This window comes from Vulpes lagopus, chromosome 12 (genome assembly GCF_018345385.1).
Source record: "Vulpes lagopus strain Blue_001 chromosome 12, ASM1834538v1, whole genome shotgun sequence".
In the NCBI taxonomy this organism is placed as follows: Eukaryota; Metazoa; Chordata; class Mammalia; order Carnivora; family Canidae; genus Vulpes; species Vulpes lagopus.
The window spans coordinates 45,912,564-45,928,519 of record NC_054835.1 but is presented as its reverse complement, the minus strand read 5'-3'; the positions used below and the strand labels follow the sequence as shown (position 1 = coordinate 45,928,519).

General features: G+C 40.4%; 1 protein-coding gene across 1 annotated transcript in view; it reads right to left on the bottom strand.

Moving 5' to 3' along the window:
- MAP3K3 (mitogen-activated protein kinase kinase kinase 3) overlaps positions 1-15,956 on the bottom strand; it is a 66,436-nt gene that overhangs the window by 33,740 nt on the left and 16,740 nt on the right. Inside the window, exons 3-4 of the mRNA XM_041725688.1 lie at positions 10,388-10,428; positions 5,212-5,311 (exon numbers count right to left, since the gene is read on the bottom strand). Of these exons, the coding sequence (XP_041581622.1) occupies positions 5,212-5,311; positions 10,388-10,428 (141 nt within the window). The remainder of the gene's footprint in view (positions 1-5,211; positions 5,312-10,387; positions 10,429-15,956) is intronic.

Below are 15,956 nucleotides of genomic sequence, written 5' to 3'. Positions count from 1 at the left end.
ATCTTGTCGCACATTTAGATCTTTCATCCATTTTGAGTTTATCTTTGTGTATGGTGCAAGAGAGTGGTCTAGTTTCATTCTTCTGCATGTGGATGTCCAATTTTCCCAGCACCATTTATTGAAGAGACTGTCTTTCTTCCAATGGACAGTCTTTCCTCCTTTATCGAATATTAGTTGACCATAAAGTTGAGGGTCCACTTCTGGGTTCTCTATTCTGTTCCATTGATCTCTGTTTTTGTGCCAGTACCACACTGTCTTGATAACCACAGCTTTGTAGTACAACCTGAAATCTGGCATTGTGATGCCCCCAGATATGGTTTTCTTTTTTAAAATTCCCCTGGCTATTCGGGGTCTTTTCTGATTCCACACAAATCTTAAAATAATTTGTTCTAACTCTCTGAAGAAAGTCCATGGTATTTTGATAGGGATTGCATTAAACATGTAAATTGCCCTGGGTAACATTGACATTTTCACAATATTAATTCTGCCAATCCATGAGCATGGAATATTTTTCCATCTCTTTGTGTCTTCCTCAATTTCTTTCAGAAGTGTTCTGTAGTTTTTAGGGTATAGATCCTTTACCTCTTTGGTTAGGTTTATTCCTAGGTATCTTATGCTTTTGGGTGCAATTGTAAATGGGATTGACTCCTTAATTTCTCTTTCTTCAGTCTCATTGTTAGTGTATAGAAATGCCACTGATTTCTGGGCATTGATTTTGTATCCTGCCACGCTACCAAATTGCTGTATGACTAAAAATGAACTATTGGGACTTCATCGAGATAAGAAGCTTTTGCACAGCAAAGGATACAGTCAACAAAACTAAAAGACAACCTACAGAATGGGAGAAGATATTTGCAAATGATGTATCAGATAAAGGGCTAGTTTCCAAGATCTATAAAGAACTTATTAAACTCAACACCAAAGAAACAAACAATCCAATTATGAAATGGGCAAAAGACATGAAGAGAAATCTCACAGAGGAAGACATGGACATGGCCAACATGCACATGAGAAAATGCTCTGCATCACTTGCCATCAGGGAAATACAAATCAAAACCACAATGAGATACCACCTCACACCAGTGAGAATGGGGAAAATTAACAAGGCAGGAAACCACAAATGTTGGAGAGGATGCGGAGAAAAGGGAACCCTCTTACACTGTTGGTGGGAATGTGAACTGGTGCAGCCACTCTGGAAAACTGTGTGGAGGTTCCTCAAAGAGTTAAGAATAGACCTGCCCTATGACCCAGCAATTGCACTGTTGGGGATTTACCCCAAAGATACAGATGCAATGAAACGCCGGGACACCTGCACCCCGATGTTTATAACAGCAATGGCCACAATAGCCAAACTGTGGAAGGAGCCTCGGTGTCCATCGAAAGATGAATGGATAAAGAAGATGTGGTTTATGTATACAATGGAATATGACTCAGCCATTAAAAATGACAAATACCCACCACTTGTTTCAACGTGGATGGAACTGGAGGGTATTATGCTGAGTGAAGTAAGTCAATTGGAGAAGGACAAACATTATATGTTCTCATTCATTTGGGGAATATAAATAACAGTGAAAGGGAATAGAAGGGAAGGGAGAAGAAATGTTGGGAAATATCAGAAAGGGAGACAGAACATAAAGACTCCTAACTCTGGGAAATGAACTAGGGGTGGTGGAAGGGGAGGAGGGCGGGGGGTGGGGGTGAATGGGTGACGGGCACTGGGGGGGGCACTTGACAGGATGAGCACTGGGTGTTATTCTGTATGTTGGTAAATTGAACACCAATAAAAAATAAATTTATTAAAATAGAAAAGAAAAAGAAAAAAAGAAAAAGAGGTTGAGGGATTTTAAATTAATAAAATGTAAATTAGTCAACTCTTGGTCACTGACATCAGCAGAGTATGGAAAGACATCTGTGATCTAAAATAATGACAGGAAAAAAATAAAAATAAAATAAAATAATGACAGGGTAGCCCAGGTGGTTCAGCAGTTTAGCGCCACCTTTGGCCCGGGGCATGATCCTGGAGACCCAGGATCGGTCCCACGTCGGGCTTCCTGCATGGAGCCTGCTTCTCCATCTGCCTGTGTCTCTGCTTCTCTCTCTCTCTCTGTCTCTCATGAATAAATAAATAATAAACAAAATCTTAAAAAAAAATTAATGACAATTATTTATGTTTGACTTCAGACTTAATATCTGCATAAATATTTGAATAAATGAATGACTAACATTTTGGGCAGTCACTTTATTGGCAAAAGAGGTTGAGAATGGATTTTGGGACATGTGGAATTCTTTTTTTTTTTTTTTAAAGATATTATTTATGTATTTGAGAGAGTGAGATAGCACAGCAGGGGGAGAGAGAAAGGGAGAGGGAGAAGCAGACTCCCCACTGAGCAGGGAGTCTGATGCAGGGCTCAATTCCAAAACCCTGGGATCATGACCTGAGCCAAAGGCAGATGCTTACCCAAATGAACCACCCAGGCACCCTACATGCGGAATTCTTAATGGAAACAGAAACAAGTACTAAGTCATTCAGAAAAATCTCTACTACCTGAGGAATACCTTCTTTAATGCTGATTACCCAGCTGACTCCAGCCTCACTTTCTTATTCAGTAACTGAAGCTTGAGCTGCAATTTGAAAAAGTTCTATGGATTTGACATTTATATGGTTTGGGTTCTCATAACATTTATTTATTTATTTATTTACTTATTTATTTATTTATTTATTTATTTATTTATGATAGTCACAGAGAGAGAGAGAGAGAGAGAGAGAGGGAGAGACATAGGCAGAGGGAGAAGCAGGCTCCATGCACAGGGAGCCCGATGTGGGACTCGATCCCGGGTCTCCAGGATCGCGCCCTGGGCCAAAGGCAGGCGCCAAACCGCTGCACCACCCAGGGATCCCTTTATTTATTTATTTAGAGAGAGGGAGGGAAAGAAAGTATGTGCAAGGTGAGGGACTGGGCGAGTGAGCGAGACAGAATCTTAAGCAGGCTCCACATCCAGTGTGAAGATTGATGCAGGGCTCAATATCCCAACCCTGAGATCATGACCTGAGCCAAAATCAAGAGTCCAACACTTAACTGATTGAGCCACCCAGGCACCCCTCATATCCTATATTTCAAATGTTTTTGTTTACATACTTTACTTATATCTGCATTACTTATTAACTACGGAGTTAGTGGTTTATTTTCCAAATTTGTTGCATTTCTAAAATTTGTCCAAAAAACAAAAGATCAGATGGTCTTATTTTTGTTAGCTATTTAGCAATACATCCAATCATAGTTGTACATTTTGTGTACAGGGGACCAGGCAGTTTTTAGCTAACAAATCTCAGCCCCTATAGATTTTTGCCCCAAACTATAGAAGAAGTGCCTTTTTTAATCCCCCTTGAGCTGATGGGTTTTTTTTTTTTTAATGATTTTATTTATTTCTTTGACAGAGAGAGCATGGCAGGCAGAGGGAGAGAGAAAAGCAGGCTCCTCGCTAAGCAAGGAGCCTGATGGGGGGCTCAATCCCAGGACTCTGAGATTATGATCTGAGCCGAAGGCAGACGCTTAATCAACTGAGCCACCCAGACACCTCTGTTTTTTTTTTTTTTTAAATATAGTTGACACATAATGTTACATTAGTTTCAGGTATACAACACAGTGATTTAACAAGTCTATACTTTATGCTGGGCTCACCACAAGTATAACTACCATCTATTGCCATACAGTACTATTGACTATATTCCCTATGCTATACTTTTTATCCCCATGATTTATTCATTCCGTAACTGGAAGCTTGTATCTCCCACTCCCCTTCAACCATTTTGCCCTTCTCCTATCCACTCCCCTCTGATAACCGTCAGTTTGTTCTCTGTATTTATGGGTCTTTTCCTGCTTTTTATTTATTCATTTATGTTATAGATTCTACATATAACTGAAATCTTTGGTATTTGTCTTTCTCGGACTTATTTCACTTAGCATACTACCGTCTAGGTCTATCTATGCTGTTGCGCATGGCAAGATCTCATCTTCTTATGGCTGAGTAATACTCCATTGTGTGTGTGTGTGTGTGTGTGTGTGTGTGTATATATATATATATATATACACACACACAAACATCTTCTTGATCCACTCATCTTTTTTTTTTTTTTTGATCCACTCATCTTTTGATGGACACTTGGGTTGCTTTATTTTTTTATTTTTTTTTAAGTTTTTTTTTAATTTTTATTTATTTACGATAGTCACATACACACACACACACACACACACACACACACAGAGAGAGAGAGAGAGAGAGAGAGAGAGAGAGGCAGAGACATAGGCAGAGGGAGAAGCAGGCTCCATGCACCGGGAGCCCGACGTGGGATTCGATCCCGGGTCTCCAGGATCGCGCCCTGAGCCAAAGGCAGGCGCTAAACCGCTGCGCCACCCAGGGATCCCTTGGGTTGCTTTATGGAGGAGATTCTTAACTCTTCAACCAAGAATTAAGGACTTGTTTCTCAAAGGGCCAGGAAGTTGCCCGGCTTTCTTGTCTTGTCCCCCAACTCAATTCCCTCCAGATGCACACTCTTTACTAGGCACCAACACACTGCCTCTCACACTAATGTGCAGCACCAGACCAAGCAGACTGTAGCCTCTAGTACCTTTCTTAGAGCTGGAAAAGCAGCCAAGTAACTGACACTTAAAAGAATCCCTTACTGGGTAATATTCTAAGTATGAAAAAATAAGGACTACAGAAGTGGAAGGCAAGAGAAGGAAGAGTTAAAGAAATCACCTACATAGGTGATAACTTTGGAAACAAGCTACAGTTGGCAGTTAAACTCTGAAAAGAATCTAGCATTTATGACTGTCAATAAAGGAACTGCCCATCAGTTTTCCACACCTCTCCAGCCCATTCTAAACCTCTGCTTCTTGTTAAGGCTGTGCTGCAAAGAAAAAGATAAGTTACAAAACGTAAAGGAGACAATATAAGCCCTGGCACGATACCTGATTCCACCATGGAACTACTAGCACTGAATGAACACGGAAATGGAAATAGCTATGTAATCTCCCATGTAGTAAACCCCACAAACCCCAGAACAATTGGAATTAAGAAAAGAGGTTCCAGAAAATGGAAACCTCCAGATGATATTAGAGGAACAAACTACAAAATCCTCAGTTAAACAGGGAGAAAAGGTAGTTAGCTTTCACCCCTCCTTAACCCCACACCATCCATCTAGTTTCTTACCTCATTGTTCATGTAATGTAGATCAAGAGGCTGCCCAAACACTGTTGTCACCTTGTGTTCCACGTCTTCATATCTCACAGGCCGGCTGAATGCTATAATTCTGAAAAGAGTAGGAAGTGGGGTTAATTGTGTATTTTAAAAGTCAGATTCAGAAAGCTAAGATGTCTGAATGATATCTTCCTGCTCTTGTAGGCACAGGATTCTTTTTTCTCCCTTTGTACAAATTGTCTTCTGTTTCTTATCTACTTCATTTTTTTCACCCTTCTGAGCATCACAAGCATGGCTCAATCCCAACAATTGTTCTACCATGACAGTTCAGTATCAAAGCAGAACACCTGGATTTAAAACTAGGTTCCAAAGACTCCTGATAGGAAGAAAACCTGAAGACAAGAGAAGTGGTCCTGAAAACATGGTCTTAACTCCTAAGTGACTCAACTCCAGGACTAAGGAGGTCTTGTCCATTGCTGATGCCAGAGGAATCTCAATGCTAATTATCCTCAGAATTGAGATTTCCTACTTCAGAGTCAAAGGAATTCCCCTTAAGTTGGTTATATGACTACGTTTTCTTAATTAGTGACAAGTGATTATATAAGTAGCATTGATATTAACACTTTTCTAGAGAGACTCATTAGATCAGTTCAAAGAACAACTTCTATAAAGTCAGAACCTGTTCAAATAGGTGTTAAAATTATTTGTCAATTAAATAACACAGCAAAATTTTAAAGTGGGGATAGATGAAATATACAAGAGGAATGAAACAGAAGAATGAGATATACAAAAAATTGGCAAAATGTTGATAATGTTGAAGCTGTGTTACAGGTTCAGAAGAATTCAGTATGACAGTCTCTCTACTTTTGTGTGTATTTGAAATTTTCATAATAAAAAGTTTTAATAGATATATTAGTTTGAACTATATGATATTGCTGGTAGTTAACAATTTTTGATGCACAAAAGTGGCAATTTCATGTAAGTCCAACCCAATACTCTAAAAACTCAAATCTTTAAGACAAAAATAAGCAGAGATAAATGAAACAAGAATGCATCAGAAAGAAACTCACATATACATTCTACATATATATATTTAGAAGAAGTACAGGATTTAGAAGAAGTACAGGGGAAGGTCTTCCAAAGAATTACATTAAATATAGATGACAAGAAAAAGAAAGATTTAACAACAAAAATTTATTTAAGAGAGAGAGCGCGCATGCACATTTGAGCAGGGGGAAGGGCAAAAGGAGAGGGAGAAAATCCTTAAGCAGACTCCCTGCTGAGTGTGGAGCCCAACACAGGGCTCAATCTCAAGACCCTGAGATCATGACCTGAGCCAAAATCAAGAGAGGGACACTCAACCGACTAAGCCACCCAGGTACCCCTGACAACAAAAATTCTGATAGCAAAATGAGCCATCGACAAAGTTGAAAAACAAGTATCAGGCTTGGAAAAAAAAAAATCCTTGCAAAATCAGTAAGAAAAAGACAACCCAACAGAAACATAGGCAAAGGATATGATGACACAATTCAAGGAATTCTGAATGGCTAATAAACATATGAAGTTATGTTTAATGTGATGGTGGAAAATGTATATCAAAACCACCTTCATCTCTTGGTAGCTTAAACTGGACAAAATCTGACTAGTGCTTAGTAGTCAGCACTAGTGCAGCACTCAGACCTGGAGCCTCTATAATTCTTGCCCTCCTTGATGCTAAGAAGTATGTGGTTCTTTTACATCTTCTCTGCTCCCCTAGAGTGGGAAGTGCTATAACTAGAGGAAGAAGCAACAAGCCACAGGAGAGAGGGATCTAAGCTGCTGGATTTTAATGGCATCTGACCAGATAATTTCTTTAATACTCTTCTGTGCCAGGCTGGCATAAATAAGTGGGCAGCAGAAAAGCTTCCATAATCTAGAACTGTGCTCTTCAATATGGCAGCCACTAGCTACATGTGGCTAAACTCAAATTAATTAAAATTACATTTTAAATTGGTTCCTCAGTCTTACTAGGCACAATGCAAGTGCTCACTAGCCACAAGTGACCAGTGGCTACCACACTGAACAACACAGGTATATAACATTTACATTATAGCAGAAAGTTCTTTTGGATAACACTGATAGCATACTTCTATCAACCATAGTCTATCCTATCTTTCACACAAAGCCTAACATCTCAAGAAGCCATTTTCTCCATAACTTCCTTCATTCATCACCACCTTTCATTTTTTGAAATTATATTGCTGAATATATTAGTTTATATTCCATTTAGAAATCCATCCATACTGTAATCCTTGTATTTTTTCCCCTCAAATCAACTGTTCCAAGGAGTGATACTATTAGATGCTATGTAGATATACGCGTTTTCTGGAGTCTTTTGAGAGAATGCCTTCCCATTAATTCCTAATAGCGAATCATACCCCATTTATCAGGACCTTAGCAAAAGTCTCTCTGAATAAAATACCAGGAGACGTTTTGGATGTCCCTAGCACACTGTTAGAAAAGGATCAGGCTCAGATAAATTCTCCGCCATTTGGTCTGGCAAATGAGCCATTCAAAACCTCCAGAAGCAGCCTCAAAGTCAAGATCAGAAACCAGGACTTTCAGGTTTGGTGAGATCTAAGCTGCTGCCATTAAACTGAATAAAAGGCACTTTTAGTCCGTGCTTCAAAGAGGAGCCTAACACCTGTGACAACCACCCTCACCACTGTCCAGACAGGAAGGGTTTCAAAGGGAAGGAGTTTGAATCTATAGTCCGCCTCTTCCGCCCTCCTGGGGCTAAAAGGGAAAAGCATTAGGAACCTGCTCCCTACACCCTTCCAAAGTAAAGGGAAACAGAATGGATACCTGGCATAGATAAATGGAAAAAGTCACTATTTCTTTCCATTTTTCTGTATGTTCTAACTCTATAATGGTCTACAACATTTAGATAGATACTATCCACACTCCAGCAAAAAAAGTAAAGAAAACCCACAATAATATTCTCTACAAAAATCCTAAGACTTGAAACACATGAAACCAGAGCTGTCTGGCACAGAGCAGCTTAAACTTGGCTTCCCTGCACCAACTTTATAAAGTCCTCAATTCCACACATAGTACACAAACAGTGAAATGCCATGGCTCCTGAAAAAAGCACCATAATAAGAGAATGCACAGTTTTCAAAATCTTGATACCAAGATTTTGCTCAGGGCTTCGAAAGGCCATTCCTGCCTGACCACCTTAAATATTTGTGGTTTCGATCTGGCAGCTTCTCTGAAACCAAACACATACACTTTTTCAGTGTAAGTCTGCTCACTGTAACTACATACCACTTTGGGAACAGGAATTCAGGAGAGCGTAACTGCATAATTAGGCTCCAACACAATTGAGCTTTTGATTTTGTATCTACTTCTGAAAACTCTCTGCTACTCCAAGTTTGGCAACCCCTTTAAAACCCAGTCATGTCAGAAGTGTGAAAAGCAGCAACAATGAAGTGACAATTTGACTTCCCTGCTACCAGCAGGAACAGGATGAGAGGACAGAGCTCAGAAGACTTTCCTCCTTCTAGGCCTAGAACCCACATGGCAGCAGCAGGAATAAGGCTCCGCAAATCACAGTGTTTCCATTAGGCAACCTCTGACAACCTTGCAGGCTTGTGAATGTATCTTTTTTTTTTTTTTTTTTTTTATGATAGTCACAGAGAGAGAGAGAGAGGCAGAGACAAAGGCGGAGGGAGAAGCAGGCTCCATGCACCGGGAGCCTGATATGGGATTCGATCCCGGGTCTCCAGGATCGCGCCCTGGGCCAAAGGCAGGCACCAAACCGCTGCGCCACCCAGGGATCCCCGTGAATGTATCTTTTTAAGGGAGAACAGCAGCCCTGTATCTGGACCTGAGCTACCAATGTTTAGAGGCATTAAGGTCCTCTGGTGGGACTTACACAGTAAGAAGACCTTATTCTTATCAGTATGCTTTTCACATTCCCAAATGTTCAAAGCAAAAGAAAAAGAAGGATATCAATGGGAGAGAATGGCATAGCAGGAAACAGATACTGAAAAGCACACTTAGGCACATATATGCCACATGCATGCACATATAGGGTCCCAATTATCATGACCAGAGTTTGGTATGCTTTTTAAAAGTTCTTCCTCAGGGCACCTGGCTGGCGCAGTCAGTTAAACGTCTGACTCTTGGTTTTGGTTCAGGTCATAATCTCAGGGTCCTGGGATCAAGCCCCGTGTCAGGATCTGTGCTTAGCATAGAGTCTGCTTGGGATTCTCTCTTGCCCTCTCCTTCTGCCCTTCCCACTTATGCTGTCCCTCTCTCTAAAATAAATAAATAAAATCTTAAACATATTTCCTTAAGGGGTACCCCACTGGCTCAGGTGGTGGAGCATGCATCTCTTGATCTCGGGGTTGTCAGTTCGAGCCCCATGTTGGGTGTAGACATTACTTAAAAATGGAATCTTTAAAAAAATAAGTTTTTCCTTAAATAATTTGAGAAATTAAGTGGAGTCCTATTTTTCTCAACTGAGAACTTCTACCTTGACTTCCTACAAAAAATTAAATACTAACAATGGAGAAAAGGACAGAAGGATTTTGTAACATCACTTTCACTTCCTTATCAAGGAAAGATACAGAATATAGACTGAAAAACTCCCTCTTTCTAAATCCTCAAATGATCTGAAATCTTTCACAATTGATGGACTTGATGCAGCTTCCCAACCCAGACACATTATAAAGAAATTTCCAACTCACTAACCTGGCCCTGATGTGGACAGAGCCAGGGCCACTCTACTGGGCTAGGAATGCACCACATCACAGGAGAATCTAAATCTCCTTCTGATGCTCACAGGTGGCACAGTGTCAGTGTATTTGGAAGTCATAACTCTGAGTAGACCTGGAGTCCTGACTTCCTCCCCTAGCAAAATGGTGGACCCACAGGAGTAGAGTAAGAGCAAAAGAGTAAAACATCAAAAAAAAAAAAAGTAAAACATCAGCAGTTGAAATGGTTTCCATTTCTAACACCAGAAATAAAATTCAATTGTTAAGCCAAGCCAAAGATAAAAATCACCTTTTTATGCCCAATCAACTCCATCACCCAGCCAGTGACCCCATAGGGATCGCTCCAGGGAAAGAGCTTCCAGAAGTTAAATGCTTTCTGAGAACTGCAGCTCACATCAACACAATCACTGAACAGAAGGCAGACTTACCGCCTCTCCCCGTTGTGCTCAAACTTGATTCTGACGTCACTCTGTCAAAGGAATGATAGACAGGTTAGTGGGTTCTCTGGCAAGTGTTATCCTGCCATTCCCAGGTAAGCTTCAGGTAGTCCTTTAGCAAGGTTAGGCAAACATCCCTGATGGCTCCTGTTCCAGCTTCTCTACCTCATACACATTCCTTTCCAATGAGTTCGGAGCCTTTTGAGTTCTAACCTCAGGAGCAACAAAGCTCTTGGGACAAGATCCCTAAGTGGCTACCCCAGTTCAGCTGCTATGCTCTGACATGTCATTTCTATGTTCATACACTCTATTTCCACACTGGCTCTGGAGTTTCTCCCACCACATTGCCTCCTGGCCAGGATATGTTTCCTTCTTGGCTGCTGTGACTAAACAGAAAGAGAAACCCTTGGAATGGATACTTCCTAGCTATGGGTCCACATGTAAGTTACTTATCCTCCATGAATCTTAGTTTTTCCATGTGTACAGTGGGGCTAAACATACCTAATCTCCACAGTTGCTATGAGAACTAAGCAAATAATGTAGGTAAAACACCTGATACATAGTAGACATGCGATAAATGGTTGCTGCTGCTACTACAGATTTTCATGTTCCTTCTAAGACTTACACCTACCCCCTCACTCCAGGTAGGGTAAAGTGAGATCCTGGACAAGTTACCTTAGAACTGTCCCCAGTTTTGTCCTAAATGACCATCATGGGTAGCCCATAAGCTGCAGGAAGACATGAACTGTGTCTATCTTATTTCTATACCACAGTGACAATCAAGGAAAATGGTATATAATATTTGTGGTATATAATATTAATCGATGGATTAACTGGGTAAAGAACAGAATTGAGTGTAAATATCAGAAATAGGAGGAAATAGAATCATCAGAATGTTAAGAAACAAATCAATGAGGAAGAGATATTGTAAAGGACAAGCAAATGACTCAAGGGATGAGTCATGGCAGGATAAGGGAAGAGATGTTATAGAAGAAAAGAACAGGTATAGAGAAAAAAGAAAAGTAAAACTGTCAGGAAATCAACAAATAGAGATGGAGCAGAGAAAGAGTGCACAGTCAGTGAATGAAAAGTATACTGAGAAAGAGAAATTAATAAACTGTGCCTTGGAACAAAGAAGGAGGTTCTAGAGTATCTTTAGATGAGAAACACAGAGCAGACAGAGAAGATGACAGAAACAGGACAGAATGTCAAAGGTAAGGTGGATACATAAAGGACTTTCTCTACTAAAGAGATTAGAAGGCTAGAATTCTCTTCCAGTCCACTGAACTGGACAGGTGATTCTAATTTACACTCTAAAAATGAGGATCTCAACGAATTTTTGTTTATGTAGATTACATCTACTGATATTTCCTATTAGAAATTAAAACAGAAAACTTAAATATATCTCATTCACCTTAAAACAATTTAAAAATATTACTTAACATAAACATATTGTTACAAAAAATAATTATATACTTTTTAGAGTTTAGTGACAGAATACAAATCTCTTTAATGCATGTTAATAGGAGACAGTTGGATTCTCATGTCAGCTTCTGGTTTTAATCTATTGTGGTAAAAGATATCATGTAGCCTCTGGAAAACTCTACTGTACATTCTTAAGAGAATGAGGGTGAAAAGGGCAAGTAACATTTTAGTATTTATACGAAAATAGTTTTGACCTCATAGACTCTCTGAAAAGTTCTTGGGAACTTTCTAGGGTCCCCAGAACACAGCTTGAGAATCACTGAATCAAAATATAGAATGCCGTCCTCTATCCTGTTATTTTAAAGACAAGATGGAGTTGGGGCTCAAAGAGCTTCATGTCCCTGAAAAATTCACATACTAAACAGTAGACAGCAAAGCTCCTCTGACCTGCAATGTGAAAACTTCAAAACATACCCCTGATCTTACCCTCTTATCCTTTAAAATATAACACATGGACCACTTTATCCATTAAGACTATATGAAAATAGTTAATATTTATTGAACATTTACTATGTACTAAGCCTTGTTCTAAGCATGTTATGTGTATCAATTAAACAAATCCTCACAACAAATACTATTATTGTCCCCATTTTACAGAAGAAATGGAGTTGCACTGAAGTTAAATAAACTCCCTCAAGGTCATCATGCTTTAAGAAACAGACAGGATTCAAACCTTGGAAGCCCAGGTCTTTTTTTTTTTATTAGGGAGTTCAATTTGCCAACATATAGCATATCACCCAGGGCTCACCCAGTCAAGTGCCCCTCTCAATCCCCATCACCCAGTCACCCCAACCCCCCGCCCACCTTCCTTCCCACTACCCCAAGCCCAGGTCTTAATCACCATGCTATGCTACAACTTAAGTGTCACACAGGCATAGATTTATTTTACTCACAGATGCAGTGCTTCAATGGGAGAAACTATCAAAGGATCTTTTGTGACCTTACTTTTTTGGAGCTCATGGAGGAGTTGGAGTAATAATGGAGTCAGAACCAGGAGGCTGGAGTACCAATCATGTAGCAAGCTATGGGACCTGGGGAACCAGCAGTGGAGGCTTTGGCTGAGGTTTTGAGTACATAAGGGATGGAGAAGGTAGAATGGGAAGGCAGTGTGCTCCATCTAGTCTGCACTCGCATGTGTGCTAGTGTATATTTGTGTGTGTGTGCATGCACAAGCAGAAAGGTGGGGCAGTGCTGCAGAGAAAGTTATCGTGTGGATTTAAGGTTTATGCAAGTGACAGCAGTTTTCTGTCTTTCTTTTTCTCCTTCCCCTGAAATGCTGAGCAGTTAGCATGGCAAGGGCCCTCCATGGCAAGTGCTTACAACATGCTGTTGCATGCTGACATGCCACCTCCAGCTTCCTACACTCTAGTTCCGCAGCCAGCTCTAGAGTTACATGAGCACTCAACAGTCTGCAGCCCTGTCTGTCCCTGCAAGTGGGTTACCACAGCCTTTCACCTCCTGCTGCTCACAGTCAGGAGCTTTGGTGTAGCTCTCATTATTACTGTTTTTTTATTAATAGATCCTATTTTTAGAACAGTTTTAGATTTTCAGAAAAATTGAGCAGAGCCTACATACCCTTCTTCCCAAAAGTCTCTCCCTGTTATTAACATCATACATTACACAGTGCATTTGTTTTTTTTTTTAATATTTTTTTAATTGAAGTTCGATTTGCCAACATATAGTATAACACCCAGTGCTCATCCCATCAAGGGCTCTCCTCAGTCCCGGTCACCCAGTTACCCCATCCCCTCACCCGCCTCCCCTTCCACTACCCTTTGTGGTACATTTGTTTTTGTTACAATTAATTACCCAATATTGATGTATTAACTAAAGTCCATAGTTTATTCAGATTCCCTTACAGTTTATTTCTGTTGATTTAAATTAAGAAATTTGGGGGGTGCCTGGTGGCTCAGTGGTTGAGCATCTGCCTCTGCCTCAGGTTGTGATTCCAGGGTCTTGGGATCAAGTCCCTCTGCCTGTATCTCTGCTTCTCTGTGTCTCTCATGAATAGATAAATAAAATATTTTTTAATAATAATAATAATAATAATAAAATAAGAAATTTATAGGGGTGCCTAGGTATCTCAGTTCATTGAGCTTCCGATTCTTGATTTTGGCTCAGGTCATGATCTCAGGGTTGTGAAATCAAGCCCTGGGTAGGGCACTACTTGAGATTCTCTCCCTCTGCCTCTGCCCCTCCCCTTGCTTGCACATTCCCTCTTTCTCTCTCTCCTTCAAAATAGATAAATACATCTTTTTTGAAAATTAATTTAAAAAGTAAATTTGTATTCCTCTGTTCATTTTTATCTTTTTGTAGCAATAAAAAAACATATTACAATAGCTCTTAAACTGGGATATTATGCTTTGATGCACTTATGAGGGAATCCCTTCTGTCCCTCTGTGGGACTGAAGAAAATGAATTTATTTCATGATGTAGTGCCTAATTCAAGTGCATAGTGCAATAGTGCATAATTCAAGCACTATTCTATGTGAATTCAGGTAGAAAGGGAATTAAACTTTTGCCTTAAACCATAAATCACTCCTACTCAAGACTAACCAAGCCTGTGATTAGTAAGGAGTGTAAACAAAGATGCCTAGTGCTCTGAATCCCTTCTCTCATGTGGTGACAGCCTTTCCAGAGCAGGATGCCTGCATGTACCACATGGCATGCCCACATCTGCCAAGTTCCTAAATCTGAGTTCCCCCTGTCAGGCTGACCAGAATAAGCCATGGATAAGGAAAGTTCAGATAAAGATAACTTTATTCAATTCCTCTTGCCAACCATTCTCCTTGCCTCTCTGAGACATTTCACACTGGTGGTCAAATCCTCTTTCATGAGGTTCTCTTTTCCCTTGCATTCTGCGACTCTATCCCAGCCCAGAGAACCTGCCACCACTGTAACCACTTCTGCATCTTTGCTGGTTCCTCTTCTTCATGCCCTCTCTCACCCCTCCCCCAACATGTGACTGTTCCTTGAAGTTTGGACTTTTGGCCTCTGGATTTCTCCCCTTTCCTCACATCTTCTCTTCAGTAGGAATAAAAAATAGGCAACTTATAAACAATCCCCAAATCTGGGGATCCCTGGGTGGCGCAGCGGTTTGGCGCCTGCCTTTGGCCCAACGCGCGATCCTGGAGACCCAGGATCGAGTCCCACGTCAGGCTCCCGGTGCATGGAGCCTGCTTCTCCCTCTGCCTATGTCTCTGCCTCTCTCTCTCTCTCTCTGTGTGACTATCATAAATAAAAAAAAAATTAAAAAAAAAAAAAAACAATCCCCAAATCTCTGACTAGCCCTAATCTTTCAAGCAAAACTTCCTCTGTCTGCCACGTAGCTGTGGCAGGTAAGTCGTTAGGAATGTAGCACTGAAGTCAAACTGTCTGGCTTCAAATGCTGGCTTAATATCTCCTAGCTATATTGAATTTGACTAACTGATCTGTGACTCAGTTTCCTCATGTATAAAGTACAAACAGTATTTACCTAATGAAATTATCAAAAGAATTAAATGAAACAAATAGGTAGAGATAAGAGGACAGTACCTGGCACTTGGGGCTGAAAGTGTTTCAGAGTACACTTTTTAGATCTGGAGAGGCAGTCTGATACATGTTCCATATATTGTGTGATGCTTCCCCCCAGGGGAAGGTATCTGGCAGCACTTCCATGACAGAGGCAGAATATGAACAGGTATTTCTCATGCACTTCTGCATTGCTTAGCCTCTCCTGAAGTTAGTCTGGGGCTTTATGACTAGTTCTGACCAAGAGCTGAGAACATCACTGAGCTCTACACTCTCTTTCTTGGCAGCGATATGTTCCAGGTCATCGGAGCCACCCTCAGGGTCAGGGTCCTGACTGTGGTGAACACTGTCTTCCCCTTCCCCATACTGGGAATATTGTGTTAAGTCACCTAAGATTTAGGGTTTTTATATTAACATAGCACAAGCTAGTTTTTGCAGTGAATAGTATGAATGCTCACAATAAGTGGAATAAATAAAGACTATAAATAACCCTGTATTCACTCAAGCCAGGTTTTGCTGCCAAATGAGTTTGCCACAAATTACCAAAAAAAAAAAAAAAAAAAGG